Below are 13,103 nucleotides of genomic sequence, written 5' to 3'. Positions count from 1 at the left end.
TGGTTCGTTTGATTTGGACACAAAAAAAAACCAAGTTTTTCATCATCTTATTATCTTTCTACTATCCTCTTTCTATTAAATTGTTAAGTGTTTTAATTTAATTTACGTTAAAAAAATATTACGTTAATTTAATTTAATTTAATTTAAATAAACAAAAAAAACATTAAATTAAATTAAATCGATAATAGTTTATTTAATTTAATTTTTATCGAAAATTTTAATTTTATGAAATCATAAAAAGAAAAATATAAAATTAAATCAAAATATGAAATAAAAGTGGTAGGGTAGGGTGTTGAATGAAAAACCATTGGAGTGGGTAAAAGTTGAATGAAGTGTTGAACTGGAGAGAGAAGGTGATGTGGAGTGTTGGGAAGAGAAAAAGTGGAGTGTTGAGGGTGTTGAATGTTGAAACCATTGTGGATAGTCTATTGGGTTGAAGTACCCCTTGTACTTTTATTCAATATATTTCTTATTGCTTATTAAAAAAAAATTTAAAAAAACCAAAAGCACAGAATTTATTTATTGAAAGATGAGTATTTATTTATTTAAAAGTTTAGTATTCAATGTATTAATAAAATATTTAATAAAATGTTTTACTTTTAATTATTAAATAGCGCTCTCAGAGATCATTAATATTTGTCGTTTTCTGACAGCTATACATTAATCAGTTACTTTTTTTAGTTCCATACATAATTTAATAGCAAAATTTGTTGTCTGATCTTTCCATGGTCCTTCCCTTCGGTGACCACAAACCACCCATTAAACTTGATATCGACATACATGTGAGGGTCTAAGGGAGACATAAATATGAATAGGTATTCCTCACCATTTACTATATTTTTTACTACAAACAGTTCTGTAAGTTTAAAACATGATGTACTAACTAATTGGTTTAATTTCTCATCTTTTATAATATTGCCTCAATGCCTCATATATATGTGTGTGTATTGCTTCTAGTAAAGATGAAATTAATTAAAATATATGGTGAATGGTGTGACAAGAAAAGAAGAAGTCAAATAGAGAGGTGAATAAAAAATTTAAAAGGTACAAAAAAATTTCTATTATTATCTATCATCTATCATAAATTCATAATCATAATTATGGTAGTTGGGTCATAATTTGCTGTAAAGTCCATGCCTACCTGTTCTTGTCAACACTGCACAGCTTCACCCGTTTCTGGTGGCAGTTCCGCAGTTGTTACATCCATTGCAAGCTATTATTTGTGGTATTTTCTTATCCATTCTCTTAGATATTAATTATATTGAGTTACAAGGTTTGAAAGTTTAGCTTCTTCACAAATTTATCACACATACATATGTATGAAAATCTTCACTCTGAGATGTAAGCAAGCATATTTCTCTTAGAATTCCTCATTAGAAATATTGTATATCTGGAGAAAAGTATCAATCTATCAACTCCGTTGAAATTTCATTTTCTCTCTATTACTCTATATGTGCTTAGCATACTTTTCTTTGTCAATTTTTATAGTGTATGTTTAGATTTTAAAGTCAAAATCAATTCTGCAAGTAGCTTTCGCTTATCTGAATTGATTATGAAAAGAGAAGCAGTCTAAACATGCTTATAGTGTAGTATATCTTCTATGGTAATATATTTGCAGAAACTTCATTTGAAAACAAAAACAGAATTTTTGCAGCTGGCATGGTATAGAGAGAAATGGAAGACTACATTACAAAGATCATAGTTGTTGGGGTTGTTTCATGGACAACAGCCTTTGTCCTAGTAAGAAGAATCTTTCCCAAACGCACCTTTGATTTCTCCAACCGCATTGTCTCTACAATCCATGCAACTTTAGCAGTAACATTGGCTTCCCTTTCTGTCGAAGATTGGAAGTGTCCAATTTGTCCTGTGGCCTCAAAATCTTCCCATCCAAAGGTACTGAGTTTATTGCATCTTAGAGTTCGGATTAGGCCTACCCTAACTCAAAAACTAGTTCAGAGACGATGATTACTCTACCTTTTATATAGACTTATTTAGTCATATTTCTAGTGCTACAAACATCACCCTCCAGATGTCCAGTCTTAGTCTTAGACGACAGAGAAGAGTGTTAAAGTATCACATTGATAAGAAATATAGTTAAAATAATTCTTATAAATGTATGAGCAATCATCATCCTTGAGCCTCTATGTTATGGGTTGATTTTGAGGGAAATGTCATCATTTTTATGAATTGTGTAGATTTTGCTTTAAAAGTGGAATGTTTGAACTCTGAGCAGATGCAAGTTCTGGCAGTGAGCCTTTCTTACCTCATTTATGATTTAGTGTGTTGTCTCTTTGATGGAAGAGTCAATATGGACAACACCATCCACCATTTGGTGAGCATTGTTGGAATTGGAGCAGGTCTTTATTATCAAAAGGTATTTAATCACTTGAATTGAATTATTTCTCACTCAGATTGTTTATGTCTAGCATTCTATTCCTTATTAAAAAAACAGATAGAGTAACAAAAAAATAATTAACAAAAAAAAAACAGATAGAGTATTTAAGAGAATTCATCTGTAATACCTAGCAGAGCACTGCTTAAATATATAAAAGAAGGGCACTTATACATAGACCACGATAACGGCAGCAAATTACACCAGACACTTACTTTTGTGGAGATATTTTACCGCCACAAAGTCTTGTGAGGGTTTTTTACCGTTATAAAGTTGAGATGGTAAAAAACCACTACAAAAGTGAGTGTATGGTGTGGTAGCTATTGTATATAAGGTTTGTCTATATTTTTTGAAATAAAAATGGTAAATGATTGATTTTTCTTATATAATCTGGAGGTCGAGTCTTGTGAATGAAAAAAAAAACCCTCTGTTGGAAGAGCTAATCTCACCATGTTGTGAATGTTCCTGCCTAGAACACAATTGTCTCATGTGAGGGATACATGTGTTGCAACCAAAACAAAAAATGTTTTCAAAAACTTATTTGAGTTTATGCTATAAACCATTATGTAAATGTTTGGACTCTATAAATTGTTTTGTCCTTATTTATTTTCATAAGTTGTTTTTTATTAATATGCACTTATATCTATTTATAAACTATTTTTAGCTTATAAATAATAGTTTATATGATATAGCAGTACGTTTAATCCTATTTTTGGAGTTTCTTAAATTTACTTATAAATAAACATTTACATACTGAGTAGCTATTAACATACATCAAGCTCTTTATGCCCTAACACTCATAGACTCATAGTAGATGCGCTACCGTAGACCTGGAAACAATTTCCACAATATATTTGAGTAAAACTCAAACAATGAGTTTCTCTCCAAAACCTTGGTGATCAATTCCCGTAAAATTTGGCAATAAATTTCCTTAATTTCTACTAGTACTGCCAAATTGCTTTCTTGATATCAAGGTAGTAACATTTTGCCATATATGTGGAGTGACTGTGAGTAGTGTGGGTCAGAAATGGTGGCGGCATTATGGGTAACAGAAATGTCAAGCCCATTCTTGCATTTGAGGGAGCTTCTGAAGGAGCTTGGTTACAGGGATACCCTCCTTAATTTCACTGCTGATGTAAGTAATTAAGGCCTTATCATAGTACTATATTTTCTTTCTGCATTACCTGCATCTGTTAGTTATATCATATCACCGACATTTTTGTTGAGCACACCAAATATAATGTGGCTGTTAAATTTAGCTAAATAGAATTCACCTCCTTTGAAGTGAGTACTTTAGATGATAAAAAAAGCATTATTAGTGATTTTTTATTTATAAGTAAGCATTATTAGTGACTATTTACTTAAAAAAATAATAAAATAATTCAATCACTAGTTGTGATACTTTACATTTTAAAGTGAGTTCACTCATTTTAAAGGAACCGGACCTAGCTAAATAACGACATACATTTTTCTACATCTAAAATGTCATAATAAATGTGAGAGGAATTTAATTTTAGCGCATTGCAATTGAAAATATTATATAAGTATACTACTTTCCTTTTTGAAAGAATATATAAGTATACTACTAGTACTAGTTATGTATTGTCATGTTCTTTAATTAGTTTGGCATTTCAAATAGTTGTTAATATAATCAAATACAAAATTGAATCATTGTTAAAAATATTACATGTTAATAAGTGCTTCAAAATCAAACTCGTGTGGTAATCCCTTCAGACATCTCCTACACAAACATTCAAGCATTAATGGGATTATAACTGCAGAAACAACAAGCACACCTTATTTCTTCAGGGGCAAAATATAGTATTTTTGGACAGGGGCGATATAGTTTTTTTTTATAACGGTGATTCGATTAAAGCCAGAAAGCAGCAAAACCACACCCACATAAGATAAATGGGAAAATCTTACAAGCAATACAACAATGCTTCACACATAATGCCATACATCACATGACACACTTGATCACAAATCCATAGTAACACAAGGATAAACACAGGAGAAAATAAGAAACCCCATAAATCCATAATAACACACAAGTTTGTCACTAAAACTAGGTCTTTGGCTAAATGCTTCTTAAATCATTTTTTTTCGTTTTTTTCCCTCTCTTTATTTTTGAGCTCAGCCGGCTCTGCCGAAGATGTTGCGATAATGCAATCAAAGAACATTCGGGGCAGCGCACTAAACCCAAGCCACATAGTTGAGTAATCACTCATTGTCATTTTGAAATGGATCTTATGGTTTTATGTTCACTAGCAAATAAGAGGTTAAGCATAAAATAAAATAAATCAAAACGTGTCAAGAGTTTTTAAGCATGCATGAACCATATCTAAATTAGCCAACAGCTGAATTTGGAACAATGTCACAGATACTATTTGCTGCAATATTTACATTTGCTCGGATGATGGCTGGACCTTGTCTCACTTATGTAACTTTATCTGCCAACAACCCATTTCTCATAAAGGTATGATTTGTTAGCTTTTCATTAGGAGGAAGTTTTTTCCTCAAAATAACCTTCCTTTTGTATTCTGGGCTACCCACATCACACATGTGCTTAATTCCTTCCATTGCTACAGGCTATGGGATTGGGTTTGCAGCTGGTAAGCACTTTCTGGTTCTTCAAAATTGTGAGAATAATGAAACACAAATTAACCAAGAGATCAACAATGACAAATGGCATCAAGCACGCCGACACAAGGAGGAAGATGTCTAACTCACAGTTTCAGCATAGCTAGAGATCAACATTTGAGAACTTAATAATCTGCTATTTAGTTCGATGATGAGACACGGTGCAAAAGGATAAATCTAAGTGGCTTGATCAATCATTTCAGTGCATGTTTGTAAATTTTTCTATAATTGACTTTAAAGCCAAAACCAATTATGGGGAGAAGTTTCTGTGAGTAATTTTTGGACGCCAGAATTGATTTTGAGAAAAAATAAGCTAATCTAAACATGCTATCAATTTGTCTTTGTGAAGAAAATATATGTAACTACACAGCAATTTTGCTGCTAAAGTTGATTGGCCTATTAACCCGGGAGATAACAATATTTTTATTATTTCAAAAAATGGTTAATATGGAGGCTAGCATAAATGGTTAAAGCAATGTTTGGACACCAGTGCAAATAGACGTTAGCAGTCACTTTGAGACAAAAAGTGAACGGAACTTTTCAATTGCAATGAAAGTTCATTCACATTGAACTCAACTGGATCCAAACACAACACTAAACTATGCAAATTGATTTAATAAGCTGTCTTCAATCTTAAATGGGGAGAAACTCAAAGTTAAGACCCATTTCAAATATCAGTAATATGTCCAATACAAAACTAAAAACCAATGCAATTGTTTAGGAAAATAACTCAACTGAACACCATCTGATTTTTGGTTGATAATTTTTTCATCTAACTGCATTTTCAGATAGTACAAACTACAAAGCATAGCCCAAAAAGGCTACTACTTACCAAGGTCTGACCTTCTGGCCTAAAAAAATGCACTGCCTACGTATCCTGGCTCTGAGAATTTTAACGCAGTTTTTAGTCTTTCCCAAAATCAGCATTGTAGTGAGCACTGGATTCAAGTTTCTTTGCCTCATTTAGTTTTCTAACAGCCTGGAAGTGAAACAAGAAGTCAAGTTATTTCCCCGTGAGTGATAAAGATGGGTTAATCCCTTTGTAGATGATTAATACACAGAAAATTGCTTCCTCAAAGAAAGAACTCACCTTCATAAAATCTTCATGGATCACATAATCACGTTCTGCACGAATTGCTGCCATTCCAGCTTCCGTGCAGACATTTCGAAGATCGGCCCCATTAAATCCCTGAGCAATTAGCAACAACATAAAGCACATTAGACAAGCAGCAATTGGCAAACAAAACTAAACCAAACTGGACTCACCTCAGCAAGCTTAACAACAGCTTCATAATCTATTTCACCATGCTTAGCAATCCCAGCAGCGTGAATCTTCAGAATTTCCATCCTTGATTGTTCATTTGGCAATGGGATTTCTATTTTTCTATCCAATCTACCTGGACGCAGAAGAGCAGGGTCCAGTACGTCAGGCCGGTTTGTTGCCATTATCATTTTAACCTACAACATCCATGCAGACAGAAATTCCGTTATCAACCCAATATTAAAATTTGGTTGACAATCATTTCTAGATATAGAATCAATCACCATATCCAGAAGACAAATTAATCAGAAAAGGTTGATATTTCAATTAAATCTCATATAAATGAAATAAACCTGTACTAGATACACGGAAATTCAAATGTATAAACAAAGTTGACAAAGAGAAAATTCCTGACAAATTTCAGCTCAACTTTACAACTTCGTTGCTGATAAAAAAGTAAGCATTACAACTTCGCTATTCCAGACAGGAAAAATGTCATGGAGTAGTAGCTCAATCTTTTGGATTATAAATGGTCACACAAGAATTTATTTGCTAACATTAACCATCATGTTTGCAACTGCATCTTTGAAGTCTTATACATCAGCAAAAATTATATACCTCAACAATATGAAAAAAATAAAGACCACATGAAAATTAAGAAACTTTGAAATGCAGTCACTCTATAAGCTGACCAATTGTTCACCATCTATTAGCCTTCCCACCAAAATACAAAAGTAGGATAAAGCTCCTCATCTAAAAGCAAATATTATGGTTTTCAAATTAAATTAAATGGGGATTATGAAGAAAGATATACCTTCCCAAGTTGATCAAACCCATCAAGTTGATTTAGCAACTCCATTAGTGTTCTTTGAATCTCACGATCTGCACTTGTTCCCTCACTAAAACGACGACCGCCAATGGCATCGATCTCATCCATAAAAATGATGCAGGGCTTAACAAACAAAGTGGAGATTCAGAATTACATTCTCATTGAATATATAAACAGGAAGGAAGAAACCTTAGAAAAGAATCTACCTGGTGATCACGGGCATACCCAAACATTTCTCGTATCAACCTGGCACTTTCTCCAATGTACTTATCAATTATTGCACTTGAGACAACCTACAAAAGAATGGAACTGTATATTTATACCAAAGGAAACTTCAAAACATAATTGAGTTCAGAACAGAAACAAAAACTGACCTTCAAGAAGTTAGCATCTATATTACTGGCAATTGCTCTAGCTAACAATGTTTTACCGGTACCAGGAGGCCCATAAAGGAGAACACCCTGGAAGATCAGAATTGAGAACTTGTTGATAAAAAAAGCAACATAACTTAACACTAATGGAGGACCGGGACTAAATAGTGCAGTGAAAAGGTAATCAAATCACCTTAGGAGGTTTAATTCCAACTCGAAGAAAGAGTTCAGGATTCATCAGAGGAAGTTCAATTGATTCTCTCAATTCCCTTATCTGATCAGATAAACCACCAACGGCGGAGTAACTAACATTACCAGGATCCTCATGCAACATGCTGTAAACCACTGGATCGACCTGTCAATTTCAGATAAGAAACAAGCAGATGATTTTCAGAAAAGGTACCAAAATTAGACAACCCAACAAGAACATGAACATATGCATCAAATAAACATTACTTCACGTGGAAGGGCTCGCATTATGGTGAGTGTCGTCATATCAAGAACGACTCGCGTGCCGGACGTCAGTTTTTCCTTGTCTACCTTACTGCGGCAGCCAACCACATACCTAGGCCCGCTGCTTGCTTTAACAATCACTGAGATAACAAAAACATACAATAATCATTCACCACTAATCACAAGTTCACAACAACCAACCAAGGAAACAAATAAGACATCTTATCAAGCAGGTAAATGAACTAATTAAGGAAAATGGTTAATGTGACGAAACGAAACGTACGAATCCTACGTGTTGCCATACTTGATTTTTTTCCTTCTCTCTCCTGTAGCATGAAGTGAAACTTGTATCCCATCTTTTTACTGATTGGACAAATTATTTCACTCGTAAAGGTTTCGTTTACCAATAATTCGTGCCAAATAGTATTGCTAACTAATTAAATAGTGAGTATCTATTCCTAGTTCCTACACAAAGTTTACACACTCATACAATTACAGTTAATTTCTCCAAATATACAAACAAATCAATTTTACTTAATTTGATTACATAAATAATAAAAATGAAACATCAACTTCTTGCACATAATCTCAATCTTAAATCTCAATATGTATATTGAATAGCCAGATATGAAAGGATAGAACAATTACAGCGTTCTTTGTCCAGAGGCCTGAGAACTTCGCCAATGATCTGTCCAACGCTCTGAAGAGACTTCAAGTCATCTTCAGTTTTATTGTACTCTTTCTTCGAAGCTCGCAAATTCTCCCTCACTGCAAATTCGCGATTCAAAATGCAAAATCATCACAATCGCAACAAAACCCTAGACATTCTGAATACTCAAGAAAAACGAAAACGAGATTGAATTGCAGTAACGAGAGGATAAGAAACGAACCTGATCGTACTCGGGATTCCAATTCCTTGTGTTGAAGGAGCTTCTTCTGGTACGCCGCCGCAGCACTACGGCGTTTTGCGGCGTCTTCAGCGGCAGCGTCTGTCATTGTTGTGAGTTGGTTGCAGAAAACAAATCTGAAGAATAGAACAGTGAGATTGCACTTTGCATTTACATATTCTAATCTAAATAGTTACTTTGTTTCCAAGAAGGGGTGAAATTGAGACCAAAGAAAATAAAAATAAAAATAAAAATAAAGAAAATGAAGAGGAAGAAAATAGAAAAAGAAAGAGCCAAATTCTTAGTTATTTAAATTGAGAGAGAAAAGAAGAGCAAATGGAAAGGAAAATAAAATATTTCAATTGGTGAAAAAATAAAATGAAATGAAATTAATATAAATGTGTCTCAGCAAAGGCAACAGAGGTGCAGGATGGTTTGAACCTCGCTTGGACCTGTGGCTTTAGAAGGGTGAAATGTGAAGTGAATTATGCGGAGGTCATGTCGACGTTGGATGATCAGGATAGCAAGAATTTTGTGCTGCTTTTGAATGACATTGTTGAGCTTCTTCACAGGGATTAGGTGGTTCGTCTCCATCGCGTAAACGTGATTGCAACGCTCCAGTGGATTGCTTGGCCAAGTATGGTGCCCTATCCCTTTCTAAAGGCCTTTAAGTCCTTGAGTCGTCGTTTTTTGAGTTGGAGACAAAGGTATTAGTTGGACAAAGATCGAACTATAACATTGCAGACTTAAAATTAAAAAGACTCTCAAGCGCATGAATAATCGTATAATAAAAGGTCTTGATGATAGCTCTATTGAAGTTTGGGAAATGTGTAGGAGACTGTTCCGTACTAGGGAGATCTGACGTCGGAAACTGACAGAAAGTAAACCCTAGCAGAGTACTAAAAATATCACAAAAGGAATATTCTCATTAAATGTTTTTAAAGGTTAAGTTGTACAAGCTGATGACCTTCCCTTTTATAGAGGGTAAAGTCATGACATGGACTTTTCCTAAATTTGGGCCTGACAATCAGGGCCCAAATCCCTGTACATATAAGACAAATCCAAAGGAATCTTCCAGCTGGCTTGTGGGTCCATCATCTAAGGGAGGGCGAAGAAGCTCGTTGTGTCGCACTTCCCGCCATGGCTATCTTCAATGGTTTATTGTTCATTTTGGGCGGGACATAATCTTCTTTATGTCCCGCCCAGTCCACATGCCCCCAAGACATGAGACTCGAGTAATGAGTCGAAATGTCTTCATCATGTTACCTAGTAGTTCGCCTCTATTGTTTATTCGTTCATCGCCATTTCAGTGTTCATTTATACGACGCCACTTTCGTGCGTCGCCACTTTTGTTGCCGTTTTGTAGATGGGCCGCCATTTGTCATAACCGTCAATCACGTCTTTTCAACTGACGCACGTAATCCTTGTTTTCCGGGATTTCGTCATCATTTGCCATGAATGCGGTTGTGCGTCTCGAGGAGTTACACCTTTTCAGTTCATGCCTTTTCAAATTTCAAATACCACGTCCTTTCACAATCTTTCCCCACTCATTCTCTCTCCTCCTTTTCTCTCTATAAAAACCCCTTTTCACATTTCATTTTTCACTTTCCTGAAACTTTCGTTCTGAAAACTTTTCACCGCAGCGCTCACTTTCTCTTCTTTGAACTCCGGTGAACCTTTCTTACTCCGGCCGTCGTCATTGCGCGGTGCTCCCCCATTGCCGACGTTCTCCTTTCTCAAATCCACAGTTCTTCCCCTGGTTAGTTCTTCCTCTTTCTTGAGACTCTTCGTTTACTTCTTTTTTCTGACTCTGTTCATCTTCTTTCTTCTTTTGACTCTGTTCATCTTCTTTCTTCTTTTGACTCTGTTCATCTTCTTTCTTCTTTTAGTTTGTTTATCTTCTTTCTTCTTTTTATGAAACTGCCTCGCATGTCGTTGCCAAACGCCAGCTTTTCTTCCCTAGAACTTTCTTCGCCCTCTACGGAGGAGGAAGTTGTTGCCCACACCATAATTGAAATTCACTCCTCGCCTTCTACCCACGACGATTCCGGTCCCGCCGGCTCTGTAGATTCAATTCTCTCCTCCAATGGAGAGTTGTCTTCACCTGAATGGCGCTCAAACGCGCATTTAGTTGAAGATAAGTGTCTCTTGCGTTCTATCTGAAGCAGTGTTGGGAGCATTAATTCGCTTCGAATATCTGCCCAAGGGTTCACGAAGATAAACCCCGCCACCTCCAATAATGAAGACCTTCAGTTGAATGTTCTTCCATGTGGCGAGGATGACTGTGTTCTTTTGCGCAAAGAGCCAACCGATGAATCGCCTGATTTCTTTTTTGTTTATGGTTATTTCTTTTTAGACTTGAATATCAAACTTCCCTTCTCACCTTTTATATGTCACGTTCTTTCTTTTCTGAATGTGGCGCCTTGCCAACTCCAGCCCAACGCCTAGGGTTTTATCCGCTGCTTTGAAATTCTTTGTGAACACTTGAGTTTCACTCCAACCTATCCTTTGTTCTTCCTTTTCTATAAGTCAGTCACCACTAAACCTACTTCTTTGAAATGGGTTCCACTTTTAGCCCGTAAGAACATGAGTCGGTTCACCGCCCTTAAAAGCCATTACAAAGTATGGCAGAAAAAATACTTTAAAGTTATGGAGTCGCCCGAAATAAAGAACTTGTTCCGAGATTCCGACAATAACCCTCTCTTCCCTTTTTACTGGAAAAAAAACCCTCGCCGAAAAATATCTGTTTCATACGACGCCTTGGATGAATCTGAACAAGGCGTCGCCGATTACCTCCGCACACTACCAGTAATTTCTGGTCACGACTTGATTGAGGCGTCGAAATCCGGCACTTTAAATCAATTTTTTAGTAAGTTTATAATCTTTGCACGTAACTTGTTTTTCTTTTTGTTCATGTATCTCGTCTAATTGGTGTTTTCCATACAGCTACGATGGGAAAAAGCAAGGTTGACGCGAACCCAATCAAGATGAAGGAATACCTCGCCCAGTCTGCTGCAGCGGCGAAGAAGAGGGCCGCCGAAACTGAGCAAAAGAAGAAGAATGAAGGTACTTCGGGTTCTGACAACGTCAGGGACCCTAAGCGTCAAAAAACTTCAGGTGCTGCTGGTGGTAAGCCTCTCCACCAATCGACTCTCGATCCAAAAAGTCATCCGGCTGAGAAAAAGAAGGGACATGACAATGTCCCGCCCCTCAACAAGATTCAAGCGCGCTAATCAACCGCCCACCAACTCCATTTAACCAAGCTGGCCCTAGCTCAGCCATTGGTGGCGAGGCTCCTCCCCCCTTGCTGAACTTGTCGGATCCTCACTTCAATGGGCTGGAATTCATGACCCGTACTTTTGACAACCGGATTCACAAGGACATTTCCGGTCAAGGCCCCCCCAACATTGCTTCCGTGGCGATCCATCACGCGCTTTCTGCCGCCAGTACTGTGGCGGGAATGGCTCAGTGCGTGAAGGAGTTGATATCGGCCAAGAACCGTTATGAAAAGAAGGCGGCTGATTATAAGATTGCATATGAGCGAGCGAAGGCCGATGCGGAAACCGCCAACAAGAAGCTGAAGGCCGCCGAGGAGAAGTGTGCTAAGTTAGCTGATGACTTGGCTGCTTCTGACTTGCTCCTTCAGAAGACCAAGTCCCTAAAGGAAACCATCAACGACAAACACACTGCTGTTCAGGCCAAGTGTCAAAATCTGGAAAAGAAGTACGAACGCCTAAGTGCTTCCATCTTGGGGCGTGCTTCTCTCCAGTTTGCTCAAGGCTTTCTGGCGGCCAAAGAGCAAATTAGTGTGGTTGAGCCAGGCTTTGATCTTTCCCGTATTGGGTGGCTGAATGAGATCAAGGATGGTCAAGTAGTTGGTGATGATGACATTAGCCTCGACCTCCTTCCCCAATTCGATGATGAAAGTGAGCCTGAAGAAGATGGCGAGGATGGGAATGAGCAGCACAAGAACGAGGATCACGAGAAGGAAGACCCTCAAGCTGGGACAAGCCAGGGCAACAACGCCAACAATGAGAATCTGGCTTGAATTTGTAATTTGTTTTTATTTTGTTGAGTCATCTTTTATCTTTGGGGTCTTGCCCCTTTTGTCTTTTTTCATTCCAAATTATGTACGGGCGTCGCCCCTTTTTCTTGCTTTTAATGAAGACCGTTTTAAATTTTGTTGTTACCTTGAGTTGTTATCAATTATTGTTATTACTTAGGTCTATATACCTTAGTCGATTTTTCGACGAGGCTTGGTTTCTAG

General features: G+C 36.7%; 2 protein-coding genes across 5 annotated transcripts; one reads left to right on the top strand and one right to left on the bottom strand.

The window, feature by feature from the left end:
- The first annotated feature begins 1,090 nt into the window (after window positions 1-1,090).
- Window positions 1,091-5,388, top strand: LOC130717393 (uncharacterized). Of its 4 annotated transcripts, none has more exons than XM_057567613.1 (6): window positions 1,091-1,225; window positions 1,655-1,893; window positions 2,234-2,374; window positions 3,408-3,527; window positions 4,776-4,871; window positions 4,984-5,388. In XM_057567613.1, the coding sequence occupies exons 2-6, from the start codon at window positions 1,675-1,677 to the stop codon at window positions 5,140-5,142; spliced, it is 735 nt and encodes a 244-aa protein (XP_057423596.1). In that variant the 5' UTR covers window positions 1,091-1,225; window positions 1,655-1,674; the 3' UTR covers window positions 5,143-5,388. The 4 variants fall into 4 exon arrangements, with proteins under 4 accessions (XP_057423596.1, XP_057423592.1, XP_057423595.1 ...); XM_057567609.1 differs by having other exon boundaries at window positions 1,644-1,893; XM_057567612.1 differs by having other exon boundaries at window positions 1,212-1,341; window positions 1,644-1,893.
- A 236-nt stretch (window positions 5,389-5,624) lies between these two features.
- On the bottom strand, window positions 5,625-9,014 carry LOC130717392 (26S proteasome regulatory subunit S10B homolog B-like). Its single transcript, XM_057567608.1, has 10 exons — window positions 8,840-9,014; window positions 8,598-8,717; window positions 7,953-8,089; window positions 7,690-7,851; window positions 7,500-7,586; window positions 7,332-7,418; window positions 7,111-7,248; window positions 6,302-6,493; window positions 6,126-6,224; window positions 5,625-6,014 (listed from the first exon to the last, which is right to left on the bottom strand). The coding sequence occupies exons 1-10, from the start codon at window positions 8,943-8,945 to the stop codon at window positions 5,940-5,942; spliced, it is 1,203 nt and encodes a 400-aa protein (XP_057423591.1). The 5' UTR covers window positions 8,946-9,014; the 3' UTR covers window positions 5,625-5,939.
- Between the last annotated feature and the right edge of the window lie 4,089 nt (window positions 9,015-13,103).

This window comes from Lotus japonicus, chromosome 5 (assembly GCF_012489685.1).
Source record: "Lotus japonicus ecotype B-129 chromosome 5, LjGifu_v1.2".
Classification (NCBI taxonomy): Eukaryota; Viridiplantae; Streptophyta; class Magnoliopsida; order Fabales; family Fabaceae; genus Lotus; species Lotus japonicus.
This window is presented reverse-complemented; position numbering and strand designations above follow the sequence as displayed.

What these genes read in the sequence shown, in the direction of transcription:
- LOC130717393 (XM_057567613.1), top strand. Translation starts at nt 1,675, where the DNA reads ATGGAAGACTACATTACAAAGATCATAGTTGTTGGGGTTGTTTCATGG. An exon ending in TCCTTAATTTCACTGCTGAT is followed by an intron (nt 3,528 to 4,775) that starts GTAAGTAATTAA and finishes ACAATGTCACAG; the next exon opens with ATACTATTTGCTGCAATATT. An exon ending in ACAACCCATTTCTCATAAAG is followed by an intron (nt 4,872 to 4,983) that starts GTATGATTTGTT and finishes CCATTGCTACAG; the next exon opens with GCTATGGGATTGGGTTTGCA.
- LOC130717392 (XM_057567608.1), bottom strand. Translation starts at nt 8,945, where the DNA reads ATGACAGACGCTGCCGCTGAAGACGCCGCAAAACGCCGTAGTGCTGCG. An exon ending in GCCTCTGGACAAAGAACGCT is followed by an intron (nt 8,090 to 8,597) that starts GTAATTGTTCTA and finishes TTGTTATCTCAG; the next exon opens with TGATTGTTAAAGCAAGCAGC. An exon ending in TGCGAGCCCTTCCACGTGAA is followed by an intron (nt 7,852 to 7,952) that starts GTAATGTTTATT and finishes TGAAATTGACAG; the next exon opens with GTCGATCCAGTGGTTTACAG.